Here is a 13,293-nt window from a genome sequence, read left to right as displayed (position 1 = left end):
CTCAATCACATCAAACAAGTTACATTTAAGTTTTATTTGTTGTCATTAAACAATCAACTGTTAAGCATTACATGATTTTTGTACTCATAAAAAAAATAAAACACATGTTACATACTATCTATAAATTGGACAACGTAACTCGTGCTCATGCATGCTAGCTAAAACATACAACGCCCCATGCTCTCACTGCTTTGCAATAGCGTGCTCGAAAAACACTACGATACGAATGCTCTTATATAGACTATGTACTTTTGTAATAACTTTTTTCATGCAAAGTTTCAAATCCCTCACATTTGAAATAGCCAATTTAGAAAGTACTCACATCACATGAGATATTCTTAGGGCTCGTCTGGTAGGTGTGTAAATAATTAACATGGATGTATGGTTAATGGGCTTTCATGACTTCATGGGCAGAATTATATAATGTTTGGTTCAACCCAACCAAAGTGTTAAGTCCATTTCCATTGTTTGGTTGAATTGGGGAAGGCTTGAAACATAAAAGGCCCATGACTATAATACCCCTCGTCATTTCCAATATCCATTCCTGCTTGCCGTCGGTCATTCTGCAAAATGGAAACATAGAACGGGAAGCATTAATAGACAAGAGACAACAGCTTGAATTGAGGGGCAAAGTAAACTAACTACAAATTACAATCAAAAGTGAGAGCTCGAACACAAAGGGAGTTTCTTGATGCAGAATTGGGAAGGGAGTGTGTGTACAAAATGTGACCTGAACATTATGGACAACATTACTCCATTCACAATTGAAAATCAAAGCCTATACACATTTTAGTTTCAGAGAACCAGAGCTCAAAAATGAATCACTGCACATATTCAACAGATGCACAAATCGGATAGAAATTGTGAGAGACATCTTTGCTTCTCTTCACAGCAAGGGATCCAAATCCTTTGTTTTCCACCATAAAAACCACTAGTTCTCGGGCTGCAACATGTAGAGTTTATGGTTAGACCATAACAACAAAGATCAATATAACCTGTATAGAAACTAACAAAACTAGTTACACACAAAATCCTCACTGAAGTCGGTCCCTGTTCACTCCCATATCTAAGTAGCATCGCAGGCTGTCCCTTCCCATTGCATGATGACTCCTTGTGGCAGAGACTCGGGTTGCCTGCAAATGCCCTCAGTAGCCCTGCCTTGTGGGATGATCCCTGAGAGACAGTTATGTTATGTGATTGATTGGTTGCCCGAAATATTGATTGCTTCGAATGTGATCAACCAGCTCGGTAGGGATCCATGCAACATGCTATGTGAGATGGACAAAAATCCAAGCTAGGACCATGTGGATACAGCATCGTTGAGAGAGCTCAAATCGACAACTTCCAACGACTTGCAAGGTATGATCCCTCCCCAGAGTTTCTGTTGTTGCTATATCCTCAAACTATCCATTGCATGGAGGAATCTCAGCAGAGATTTTGTTGTTGTTCAGCTTCAATGCCAGCAACTGAAAGCAACCAACATTATTGATGAATGATATGATGAAAATAATAAAAAAGAATATCAAGAATTAGACATGGCATCCAAAGCAGTTACAAGTTTGGGAGTGAAAGAACAGATCCAAAGGGCCTCTTTGGAATGTTGCAATTGATAGCATAGCAACATGGAGATGGCAAACAACAACTTCTGCTTTCACCTCCACAGAAGTGCAAAGTGAACAAATCTGAAAGCTCCCCAACTCCTTGTGCTATCATTCACATCACCATCATCTCCTTCCCCAGCGGCACCATATCCTCCGCCGCCACCTGCAACCATTTTTTATCACCAACACTCCTTTTCAAGATGGGGTTTTTTCACGATCAACCTGTCTTCTGATACACAGAGAGAATAAAAGTGGCGACGAAATCGTAGTTTGTAAACCAAATCAACAAACAAGATTCGAACAAGAACCCATAAAACGCCGCAAATCGAACCCAAAAACCACCGCAAATTGACACTACAAACAAGAATCGAACATTCGAATCGGAGGTTACCCGTAAATTGGTCAGCCGCCTCGACGAAAATTCAACCTCCAACTGTAACAAATTGAAGATTTTGGAGGGCAAAATCGAACAATTGCTACGTTTTCAGCCAACTTTTGGAAAGCCCGTTACTTATACCACCTCCACACCCTGATGGAGTTGGCACACCCTCACTGATAGTAGTAGATGTAGGTTGGAAACCCGGTTGATGTATACCGGGTTGCTAGAAATGATTAGCAGCTACCAAACGTTGGAAAGAAAGTTTAGAGGAGGGTGTTTCACGCCATTTTCGGCGTACCAGACGCCCCCTTACAAGTTAGAACTAGACATGTTTTTATGATCTGGTGAATAGAATTTGGCTTGAAATAAGTAAATTCAACACCAAGGGCAAATACATAATTTCAGCAAAGAGAAGATCTAGATAAACTTGAGATTCCAAAACTGGCGATCAAATTAAGATTCCCAAGAAGCTAGTAGCTAGTTAAGGTTGACATTTGACACTCACTCACTCACTCCAGATTCACAGCCACTACAATCCAATGAGCAAGAACAAAATCATGAGCACATCAAGAAAAGCCATGGCTTTGCCGATGTACCTCAACTTCCTCCTCCTCCTCGCCATGGTCGCCACCAACATCCTCTCCCTCTACCACCTCTCCTCCACCATCCAATCCCCTTCCCCCTCCCCCCCTCCCCCCGTCCCCGACCACCTCCTCCGCCAGCTCTCCACCATCCGCGCCACCATCAACCACCTCCAACCCTCCAACAAACCCCCTTCTTCCTCCTCCGCCCCCTCCGATCTACTCCTCTACACCCACTTCTCCCCCATCGCCTCCTCCTGCAGAGACAACCCAATCCTCCTCCACAACTACATGAACTACACCCCTTTCTCCCCCTGCCCCGATGATTCCCCCTTAGCCGAGGATCTCATCCTCAGAGGCTGCCACCCCCTCCCCCGCCGCCGCTGCTTCTCCAAAACCCCTCCCTCCCCTTCCCCCCCTCTCCCCTCCGACCCCTTCTCGCCCCTCCCCGAAAAATTCGCCCTTTTCTCCCATTACACCTGCAAAACCTTCTCCTGCTTCGCCAAGCAGAATCCGGAGATGGGATTCGACATGAGGGTCGAGAAATCGAGGCATTTGACCTCCGAAACGGATCTGGATCTCCCAATTCCGCAGCTTCTCCAGCTGGCGGAGTCGGCCAAGAGCGTGATCCGGCTGGGGATCGACGTCGGCGGCGGGAGCGGGACCTTCGCGGCGCAGATGAAGCTGCGGAATGTGACTGTGCTGACGACCACCATGAACCTCGGGGCGCCGTACAGCGCGGCGGCGGCGGGGAGGGGGCTGGTGGCGCTCCACGCGCCGCTGCAGCAGCGGCTGCCGGTGTTTGACGGGACTGTTGACCTCGTGAGGTGCGGCCACGCTGTGAATAGGTGGATTCCTGTGGCGGCGATGGAGTTCTTGTTTTTTGATGTGGATAGAGTGCTGAGAGGTGGGGGGTACTTGTTGCTGGACCGGTTTTTCAGTAAAAGATTGGATCTTGAGAAGGTTTACGCGCCGTTGATCGGGAAATTGGGGTACAAGAAGGTGAAGTGGGCTGTGGCTAGCAAGAGTGAGAAGAATGGGGAGGTTTATTTGACTGCCCTCTTGCAGAAGCCATTGATTAGATCAACCTCCAAATAAGGTAGTGAAAAAAAGGAGACCTTTAAAGTTGTGTGATTGTGTAAATCATGATTGCTTCAATGCTTGTCTGCGGTGGAAATTGGGTGTGCAAGTCTTTTAATATGCATTGTGTTTTTGATGCTCTAGTTTAGATGGATCTTGCATCTGTAGTTGCTAAACATTAGAACTGAGTTCAAAGATCAAGTAGTGATATGATTATAGTGTTCTTGGTTGGAAGTTGAGAATGTTGATGTTTCAGTTATGACTTTTGCTCATGAGGAAGTGAACTTCTGTTGGAATATGTTTGTGCTTCACAACCTTTGTTAGGACATCAACACAATCCACTCTTGGAAATGTAGCATCTGTGGTCTGATTTGAACATCTTATCCTTTTACACACTAGTCTGATGCAAAGATATAGCTTTTGTGCTGCATTTATATCATGTGATTCCTATTCATATAACCACTAACCTTTTCTCCTTGCTTCCTACGCGTTCTTCTGCTAATGTTCTCGCGCTGTGCAGGTGGTCCGTGCTAACTTTTTTACTTCATCTCCGAATGTTGATTCTTCCCTTTTCGTCCGGTTGGATATATATACACATACAGGCAGATAGTTCGATTTGTGAGCAGATTCATTTTTAGATTCAGGCAACCAAATAAGGCGATTGTTGGAGCAAGTGTACAAGGTACATTTTCAATTTTCTGATAGATTAGAACTGGCAACCGCAAAAACCAACATGTGCTATTCTGGATTATAGGTTGATAGAACAGGGGATGCTTATTTTGCATACAGTGTTGCAAGAAAATCAGCATTTGATACTTATTTCTTTTCCCTCCAAATTTCCTCTGTATTTTTTGAAGTTATTTTAGCAATTTCAGAAACTGTATCAGAGTCTGTAGTGATGTACCCCCAATAATTAATAATTTAATACATTTTCTTAATAGTGAATACTACACATATTTTATACTAGTACTACAATATACTACATTAAAATGAAGTTATGATGATTGATGGCAGTTATGTACTAATACGGTTGTTCTCGAAGAGCACTCCCAATGCTCTCCCTAAAAACTCCCTTATTTCTCCCTAACTCCTGCCACATCAGCGCCACATCAGCACCAAAATTTATCCCCAATTTTTAGCCAACTTGCTCCAATGGTTTCTCCCTTATTTTTCCCTAACTCAAAAAAAAAAAAAAAAAAAACGCCGAAAAATCGCCGAATCGCGCCTACAGTGGGCGCCGATGATTCGGCGATGAATCGGGAGTTGGCGTTAATTCGGTAGAATTAACGCCGAATTATCGCCGAAACACACCCAACGGCCGGCGATAACTCGGCGATTTTCGGCGAAAAATCGCCGAGTGTTATCGCCGGACCATTGGGAGTGCTCGAATGTGTATACAGTATAACCTTATCTGATGCTGTTGTTTTCATGCATATATTCTTCTCTCCATTAATGTTTATTCGGACACTTTTTACTTTTTGATATTTATGTATAATTAAACAATTGTCAATAATAATAGCCTATATATCCCAATTAATAAAATTCCAATTACCTTACATGCACGGAAGAAGAAAATTAAAAGGAAACCAGAAATTATCAAAAATATAAACAGAGTGTCAACTACTGTATTTTTTAATAATTCAAAGGCAACTTTCTCCAAAATAAATAAAAAGGCAACCTTTTCCAAAATAAATTAAAAGGCAACTTTCATCTTAACGAGGAAACCAAATAACAAACTCTTAATTAAGATTAACATATAACTAAAACAATATCGTAGAAAGTTTATGAGCTTTGCACGTTTAATGTCTTTTCACAATTTTGGACATTTAAAAACTAAAATAGCAATTCTCGTCTGAATTATTATCACCAATCTGGAATATGCCAACCTCATTATGAGTTTTTTACTTAATTTCGAAATTATCAAAATCAATCTGGAATATGCAATTAACAACAGGCGTGACCGCGTGGAATTCGTGTAAACAAATTTCCAATTATAATTTACTTTTAAAAATAGTACTGTATATTAAATCAAGAGGGATTGCATATACAATTTCTAAGTTCAGCTAATGATCTTTATATCGAAAATTCAAAATCATGTCGATATGTAAGCGGATAGTTTTGTTGCATTCACGAATTAAGTAGATGTAATGAATACGTTTGAATAAAAATAATAATTAAATACTCGTGAGCATTTATTCATTTATTATTTTGTAAAGGTTTCAACTCATAAAACAAAGAATTGAAATATAAAATCACAACGAAGGTATTCATTTAACTGAATATTCGTAGTGGGTCGGATGAAATTTAGGTGTACACCTGATATGCATTGTTGATGATCAAACATATGGATTTCTTAAACTTTGTCTAAGTGGAGACTTCATTCTTTTTAGTTGGAAATTAATCTAGCTAAATGTGAAATGTTATGCAGCATACTAAAATTTGAAATTAACAATTTCTAGGTATAATTATATAATTTATATTGATATAGAGTTCCTACTATTTAGCAATGAAATAATCAAAACAGAATTTCGTTTTTTACATATTATTTGGCCATGTTCTATTTCATCCAATTTCGTGAACCACAAATCCGAACTGGACAAGTTAAGGTTTCGATTTACTCCTATTTCATAATAACAACTATGAAATGGAACTAAATTTGATATCCAGTTTCAGTAATATTGTAATATAATCTGAGAGTTTATAGCAGACAAATTCTAGCCATATTGTGAGAAACAAAAATAAATTCCTGTATTTATATTGTTTGAACTTCTAGGTAGTAGTAGTCAAAAGGCTGGAATCAACAGAAGACGAGAGAAAGAAAATCAGAACCACCAATCTACTCAATTGTGTGCCTACCTCCTCCATTGCCATATTTTCAACTGCAAGCCAAGAAAAGCAAGCCTTATTTTAAATTTGATATATAAGAAAAGCTAGAATAAAATTGTTTTTTAACTTCACTATCTTACCATTTCTCAGTTTATGAATCAAATGAGACCTGAGAAACCTGAAATGGCTTTCATGACTTGCCCACGCGCACTTTTCAATGCTTCACCCATCGTCTGCATAGGAAGAAAGAAACTAGCATCACAACTGAGCAAATACAGTCCATAAACATGATTGTAGAGGCCATAAATAAGTTGAAACCAACCACATACCTGCTCTTCTGCCGCAGGATCAAGGCTAACGCCTGTTACTTTACGCGCAATGCTCTTTGCATCAGTATCAACAATAATGCTACACATGAAATAGAGAGAACATCAACAAACTTGTAGCTTATGCATCTTAGAGGGATAAACAACGAATCATTTATTGATTTCAAGTAAAAAAGAAGACAATGCCTACCCGCCATCAACAGCTTCATCAATGCATAACAGAACGAGGTCCAGATGTATGAGTGCCGCCATCTTGTTAACCTTTTTCCTGCAAAAAAATATAGCAAAAAAAGTTTACTTGCACAGAACAGAGAACACAGCTAGTGAACATCCCCCCCCATAGGCAAACGAGATACGTTACTTGAGTAGAATATAAATGGCACCAAGCACTGCCTCAAGCACAGTGGCTAACAGAATTTCATTTTCTTCTTCACCCCCAGTAACATAAAAGTGCAGGTCTTCGATAAACTTGAATACAATGATTTCGTCCCTATGCATCGTTACATCAGCTGGAAACAAGTCACCAAAGGCTAACCATTAGTATAAGAAGCTAAGCTATCTATCTACCAGCCTTGACACATACGAAAACAACATAAAATTTGTACAATGAAGCACCTTCAGTTCGGGCATCTTTCATGTGAGTCATGGTGAATACAGTCTTCTCGAAAGCTCGCCTCTCTTCATTAGTAGTCCGCTCATCTGAATAGAACTTGCTTGCTACACGCTTCCCTTCTAGATCAAGAATGAGAATGCTGTTCACAAAAGGCCCAAATTCCTGCAAAACAAGAAAAGCCAACCCACCATATATTACTACTATACAAGAAAACGAGAGTGAGGATCATCCCACATTGTGAGAATATGAGAGAGGATTGCTTTCAGTCATAGAGAAAATCTGGCCAACAATAAAGAAAACAACATGCCCTCCATGTTTTTATGTTGAGAAATTTCTCTCCAACCCAACAAAATATCTGATCACTACTCATTAGTTTTCATGATTTATCATTTTGATCTATTTCTTTTATGCAATTTGAAGCTCTGCCCACAAATGCTTCACAGAGCTGAAAATATTTCCATTTTAAGCAAAGGGTTCAATGAAAACCTAATAACCATTACGCCAAATCGCTCATCAATTAAAGAAAAACATTAGGTAGTCCGTGTTTGATGAGCATGATCATTTATACAATTCAACCTAAGAACCACGAAATTGGCAAATCTGCAATGAAGCACCCTGGTTTGTGTGTGCGTGTGCGTGTGTGCGCGAGAGAGAGAGAGAGATTTACCATGGCTGATGAGAAAAGCTCGCGAAGATCGCGCCTTGAACGAGTTCAGAAAGGAGTCTCTAAGGGTCTCTATACTTTCAACAGTAGAAAAAAATTTCACTTCTGTTTCTGTAAATTGTGTAGAACAAAATACGGCGATATTTAAGCATTCATTGTATGAGATATTACAGTAATGCAATTAAGCAAATTAGGTATACAAATTTAGTACTCCTAATATATATGTACGTAACGATGATCTTGATACATTATTACAGTAAAAAACATGATATATTACATATTAATGATTATGCAAATTTAGTACAATAAAATTTAGTATTCCCATGTCTTGGTATATAATTACAGTAATGCTCAATCCACAATAATAATGTTTCTTAAATAAATGTGAAAATAATACTATACTGTAATAAATTAATTACTAAGTATTAGAATGGAGCATTTCATTTTCCAGTCAATTTTAAAGAGAAATTATATTTTTAAAAATAGTGAATTGCGTATTTAATGATCTGTTTGTGAAAATCTATTTAATAATAATGGACCCATACCATAGTCTAGACCTGCTTATTCTGCCGGTTCCAGTTCTAATCGGACTAGTTGATTTGTTAACCGGTTTCAATTCCTCACAAATCCTAGAACCGAAACTTGGACCCAAACCGACAAGTTCTGGTTTGGAACCGACCAGTTTCGGTTCAGAACCGGAACCGATGTTTGAATTTAACCCGAATTTATTTATAATTTTGAATAAATACTAATAAAATAATAATCCAACATTTGGATATATAACAAATAATACCTAAAAATTCAAATAAATACACAATAAATACAAACCAACAATACTCCCTCCGTCCCATTGAAGATGACCCACTTTCCTTTTTAGTTTGTCCCAACTAAGATGACCCATTACTTAAAATGGAAACACCTTTATCTCTACTTTATTCCCCCTCTCTTACTTTACTCTCTCCTCTCAACACACAAAATAAATTTGCATAAAATTCCGTGCCGCCTAAGAAAGGGGTCATCTTGCTTGGGACGGAGGAAGTACAATAATATTCATATATGGGTAAGAATTATGCGAAGTGTAGTAGGTCGGACTAGTTTGTGTTTGCAATTCATTTATAAAAAAAAAGTACTTCAAAAATTTAGCATTTTTTTTAAAAGGAGTTTTAAAATTGAATTTCATTTTCCTTTTCTTTGATAAATAAATATTCAATGAAATTTCCAATACAAATTGATCTTGTTGCGACCTTTTAATTTAATACGGAACAATTAATAAATCATTCACAAACAGGTTAAAATCGTATATTAAATTAATTGTTACATAAATTTGTTATAAAGTTAAATTTTAATCATATGAAATGTTATTGCATTTGTATAGTGTTGGAACATATATACTAAAAAGCATTTTTCGAGTTTATTTTTGAATTTGATAAATTGCTTGTATATTGTAAACACTCTTCATTTAATGAGAATAATAAATGTTTTCTTCATACTGTGTATTTTACTTTAATAGGTATTGACCGTATTTAATTATATATTAAATTATATAATTAAAACGCCGGAAAGTAAAATCAGTCTAAGTCTTCTACAATTGAAGGTTGGGTCATGGAACAGGTCATCACAGTAGGTGGCCCAACCGGTACCTTGTAGAAGTAAAAAAATTTCACAACCTAGTTAGGCTTTGGCTACCTATCGTGAAAGGTTGCAGCGTCCATCTGAAAGTCGTCTTTACCTTGAGAATGACTAGTGACACTGGTGTGGTATAGCATTGAATGGATCTAAAGTATAGACACGTCTTTGTTGCTATCTACTGTAAGACGATGTCTTGGAGATTTAATATTTCCTAATCTTTGTAATAATATAGGACACACGTTATTTAATCATACACTGCTTTGACTTATCAATAGGTGCGGGTTTTTCGCAACCCAATATTCATGATATCTTGGGTAGTACTCCCTCCGTCCCAGATTAAGAGTCACCTTTTGTCATAAAAGTCCGTCCCAGTTTAAGAGTCACATTTAGTTTTATCCATATTTAGTCATTCAATTTTACCCCATTGTTCATCAAAATTATATCAAAATGTCATTATCTACATTAAAGTAAAAAAAAACAAAAATCAAAAGTCAAAAGGGACCCACCTTCAACCAACTCCATCATCCCACTTCATTTATTACACACTCTACCATCTCACTTCATTTATTACACACTTCAACTCTTTCTTAAAACTCGAGCCATAACAATAAGTGACTCCAAATGTGGGACGGAGGGAGTAGTAATTAATAACTAGTATGGTGTCCGTTTTATTATTACATTGAATCGTGTGCCTACGTGGTTTGAATATATCCCCAAGAGGTGTTCGAGAGAAGTTCTATTATTCGAAAACCCGGCCGGTTTGGATTTATTCCAAGAATAAATAGAAAAGGAAAAGTATATTTTGATATACATCTCGTATAGACAAACTCTTGGAATTAAAAAGATATTAATTAATTTAAAGTCTATAGCAGACTACAAATTAATTAATGGATATAGTAAGTCTTAGACACGGGAAATAATATATTAAAGAGGTTAACCCGGATTGCTTGTAATCACGGATTGGATGGGCGGTCAGTATTTCTTCGATAGTGGCACAAGAAATATCCCATTGGCCTTATATTGAATTATGGGTTATAATTTAATCAGTAAAGAAGGTCCAATTGGGGAGGCTCAATCCAAGCCCCATAGATCCCTAACCTAGCACATCATAAACTCTATAAATAAGGATGTAAGGAGAGGAGACACATACACAACGCAAAACCCTAGCCTTCACACTTTGGTTTTCTTGTCTTCTCGTTCAAGTTCCTTATAATTTCTAAAAGATTCATCCCACAAGGAATTTAGATCTATAGAGTTAAAGGTCATAGGTTAGAAGATCTTTGGTCTTGCATTCACAATCAAGCTTCAAGATCTACACGTGGAGAAGTAGCAAGCCACTTCGATTCGTATTCAACATCATAATTTAATTTAAATTATGTGGTTAATTGCGCAATTATATGTCTCTACATGTTCAAGCATGAAATTGAATCGACCCACATAATCACCTAAATAGATTCTTTTGTAGATTTATTTGTTTTGCAATTTCCGCTGCGATTATCCCCAACATATAGTTCTTTTGAAAATTAAAAACAATCTTATGATGTTCTACTCATAGTAATTAGTTCATAAAAAATAGATTGGGGAAATAATTGTAGATTCAGAGCATCTCGGTTTAAATATTTTACATACTTCAGAAAACAGAGCTCGCAAATTTAATATTGTTTAAATCTTAAAATCAAACAATGTTTCAAATTATTTTATTTCAATGCAATTAAGTTAGTTTATTAGTATATTAAATTATAAGAAAAATTAAAATTGAATTGTAATTCAGTTCCCGGTTAGAACTGAAACCAGTTTTATATAAAAAGTTGGTTATGGTACCGGAATCGGAACCGATTTTTCGATTCTCGCTTCCTCAGTTTACCGGCTGATTCCAATTAACTGAGAACCGGGGAACCGTTTAAGCACCCCTACAACATAGTCTACAAATAAAAATTGTAAAGAGCAAAAGTAATTTCACTCAAAATAACTCATTACTAAAGACGAAGAAACTAATTGAAACAGAATAAACTTCCAACTAAGAACATTGTACATCATATTACTATTCAATTCAATTCAAGATAATCAGTGCTTCGCATCTTCAACTCAAATTGACTGCGAAGATTCCGCTTCTTCTGCTCAATCAGCTGGCTGATTTAGATCTCCTCCTTCTCCATATGAAGTTGTTGCAAGTATTTCGAACTTACCGAAGTCCCAATTTCTTCAGCGGCCTAATCAAGACGAGAATCAGATGCTCAAGCATAATTCACAACACGATATAAATAGACTTTAAGTATGTGCCTAACAGTAATATTTATGCAAATGACTCTTCCCCTTAATCACATCCTGTTTCTAGAGGTGTTGCAGTAGAGTAATAGTAATTGTAAAACAAGTACGACTATTGGCATCATCATCAAAGTCATCATCCTAAACCTTAGTAAAGATGCAAAAAATTCTTCGGTGTTGTCATCTTCTTGAACAATTTATGCGGTTGATGGACACTCTCTGAAGGTATATTAGATGGTTGATGGTTAATGCCCGAAGGTATAATGGCTCTAGTTGCTGCTGAGAGTATTTCAGTGCTGCATTCTTCGTCAAGTATATATAGAGAGGGAGGAACAAAGAGATTTTTAAAATTTAGCGGTTTTAAGAATAAAGAGATTTTTAAATTTAGTTGTTAAAATTGTACCGTTAACTAAGATCTTACTCTCGTGCGATGATGGTTCAATTAATTTTTTGAAAATGAATTTAACATATAACTTTATCATTACTTAGAATTTGAAAACTAAAAAAAGCTAAGCTTTCAAAGCGTAACAATCCACAAAATATTCAAAATAGGCATATATACAGACTACATATGTATATGTTCTAAAGTTTTCATCTGATTTATTTCTCTTCTAGAATTCTCTACTTTACACTCCAAATTCTAGTTATTACTAGATATTTCTATTATAAATTATCTATAATTTTTTTGTTATAAAAACAAGCTTATTGTTTATTTAAACACGTTCTGTATAATGAACATACTAAAACAAGAAGACGATAAAGCGCAACTCAATTAATAAAACATTTTTTTCAATCCAAAAAGCTAGGATTTCAAGTCATCAGAGAATTAATAGGGAACCATTATTGATCATTTTTTTTGAAAAAATAAAATAAAAATTGTAGATTTAGTAGGTTTTCAAAAGCATAAAAACTTAAGAAGATTTCTATCTCAAATGTATGCTAGTTCAGAGAAACGAGTCTCTGTACTTTAAGCAGTAGAAAAAAGGTCATTCTTCAACTTTTAATATATGCTCATTTTGAGAAGTTCCAGGCCTAGAAACTCTACTTCCATCATTCATGCTACTGCTACCAACAGTGTCAGTAGTTAACCTTAGAGGCCTAAACTTAGCAGCAGCTCGTTGTAAGAAACCAAAACAAACATATGTTTTGTCTAAAGCTCGATTAGGTTGTGTGAAAATCACTCACCTCCTTCTTCTTCTCTTTCTTGCTTTTCACCTTGACGAACGAAGCTACATAACATGAAATTCACCATCAGCCAACCATATCATTTAACAAATCAAATATAACTTGCAGCTAAAAACATCAATACTCATCCATTGATTCATATCA

At 36.9% G+C, this 13,293-nt stretch overlaps 1 protein-coding gene, 1 long non-coding RNA gene and 1 pseudogene across 4 annotated transcripts; 1 reads left to right on the top strand and 2 right to left on the bottom strand.

The window, feature by feature from the left end:
• Nucleotides 1-575: 575 nt before the first annotated feature.
• Nucleotides 576-1,786, bottom strand: LOC125186307 (uncharacterized). The gene is made up of 3 exons (XR_016130932.1): nucleotides 1,556-1,786; nucleotides 1,028-1,466; nucleotides 576-943 (listed from the first exon to the last, which is right to left on the bottom strand). It is a non-coding gene; the product is annotated as an uncharacterized LOC125186307 (long non-coding RNA).
• Nucleotides 1,787-2,437: 651 nt separating this feature from the next.
• LOC125186854 (putative methyltransferase At1g29790 pseudogene) lies at nucleotides 2,438-4,579 on the top strand (annotated as a pseudogene). Of its 2 annotated transcripts, XR_007170514.2 has the most exons (3): nucleotides 2,438-3,660; nucleotides 4,162-4,323; nucleotides 4,396-4,579. The product of XR_007170514.2 is annotated as a putative methyltransferase At1g29790 pseudogene, transcript variant X2 (transcript). The 2 variants fall into 2 exon arrangements; XR_016130931.1 differs by having other exon boundaries at nucleotides 4,162-4,579.
• A 1,669-nt stretch (nucleotides 4,580-6,248) lies between these two features.
• On the bottom strand, nucleotides 6,249-8,221 carry LOC125191308 (coatomer subunit zeta-1-like). Its single transcript, XM_048088827.2, has 7 exons — nucleotides 8,074-8,221; nucleotides 7,409-7,568; nucleotides 7,155-7,302; nucleotides 6,984-7,061; nucleotides 6,797-6,875; nucleotides 6,608-6,700; nucleotides 6,249-6,520 (listed from the first exon to the last, which is right to left on the bottom strand). The coding sequence occupies exons 1-6, from the start codon at nucleotides 8,074-8,076 to the stop codon at nucleotides 6,626-6,628; spliced, it is 543 nt and encodes a 180-aa protein (XP_047944784.1). The 5' UTR covers nucleotides 8,077-8,221; the 3' UTR covers nucleotides 6,249-6,520; nucleotides 6,608-6,625.
• Nucleotides 8,222-13,293: the final 5,072 nt, after the last annotated feature.

The sequence above is a fragment of the Salvia hispanica genome, chromosome 5 (genome assembly GCF_029641045.1).
Source record: "Salvia hispanica isolate PSC_SH4W2 chromosome 5, Shi_PSC_v1, whole genome shotgun sequence".
NCBI classification, from domain to species: Eukaryota; Viridiplantae; Streptophyta; class Magnoliopsida; order Lamiales; family Lamiaceae; genus Salvia; species Salvia hispanica.
The sequence above is the reverse complement of the archived record's forward strand: the minus strand, read 5'-3'. Positions and strand labels throughout refer to the sequence as shown.

Excerpts from the sequence above, each read along its gene's own strand:
- LOC125191308 (XM_048088827.2), bottom strand. Across the intron at positions 7,303-7,408 it reads GAAAGATGCCCGAACTGAAG|CTGATGTAACGATGCATAGG; the intron begins GTGCTTCATTGT and ends ACTTGTTTCCAG. Across the intron at positions 6,701-6,796 it reads ATCCTGCGGCAGAAGAGCAG|ACGATGGGTGAAGCATTGAA; the intron begins GTATGTGGTTGG and ends CTTCCTATGCAG.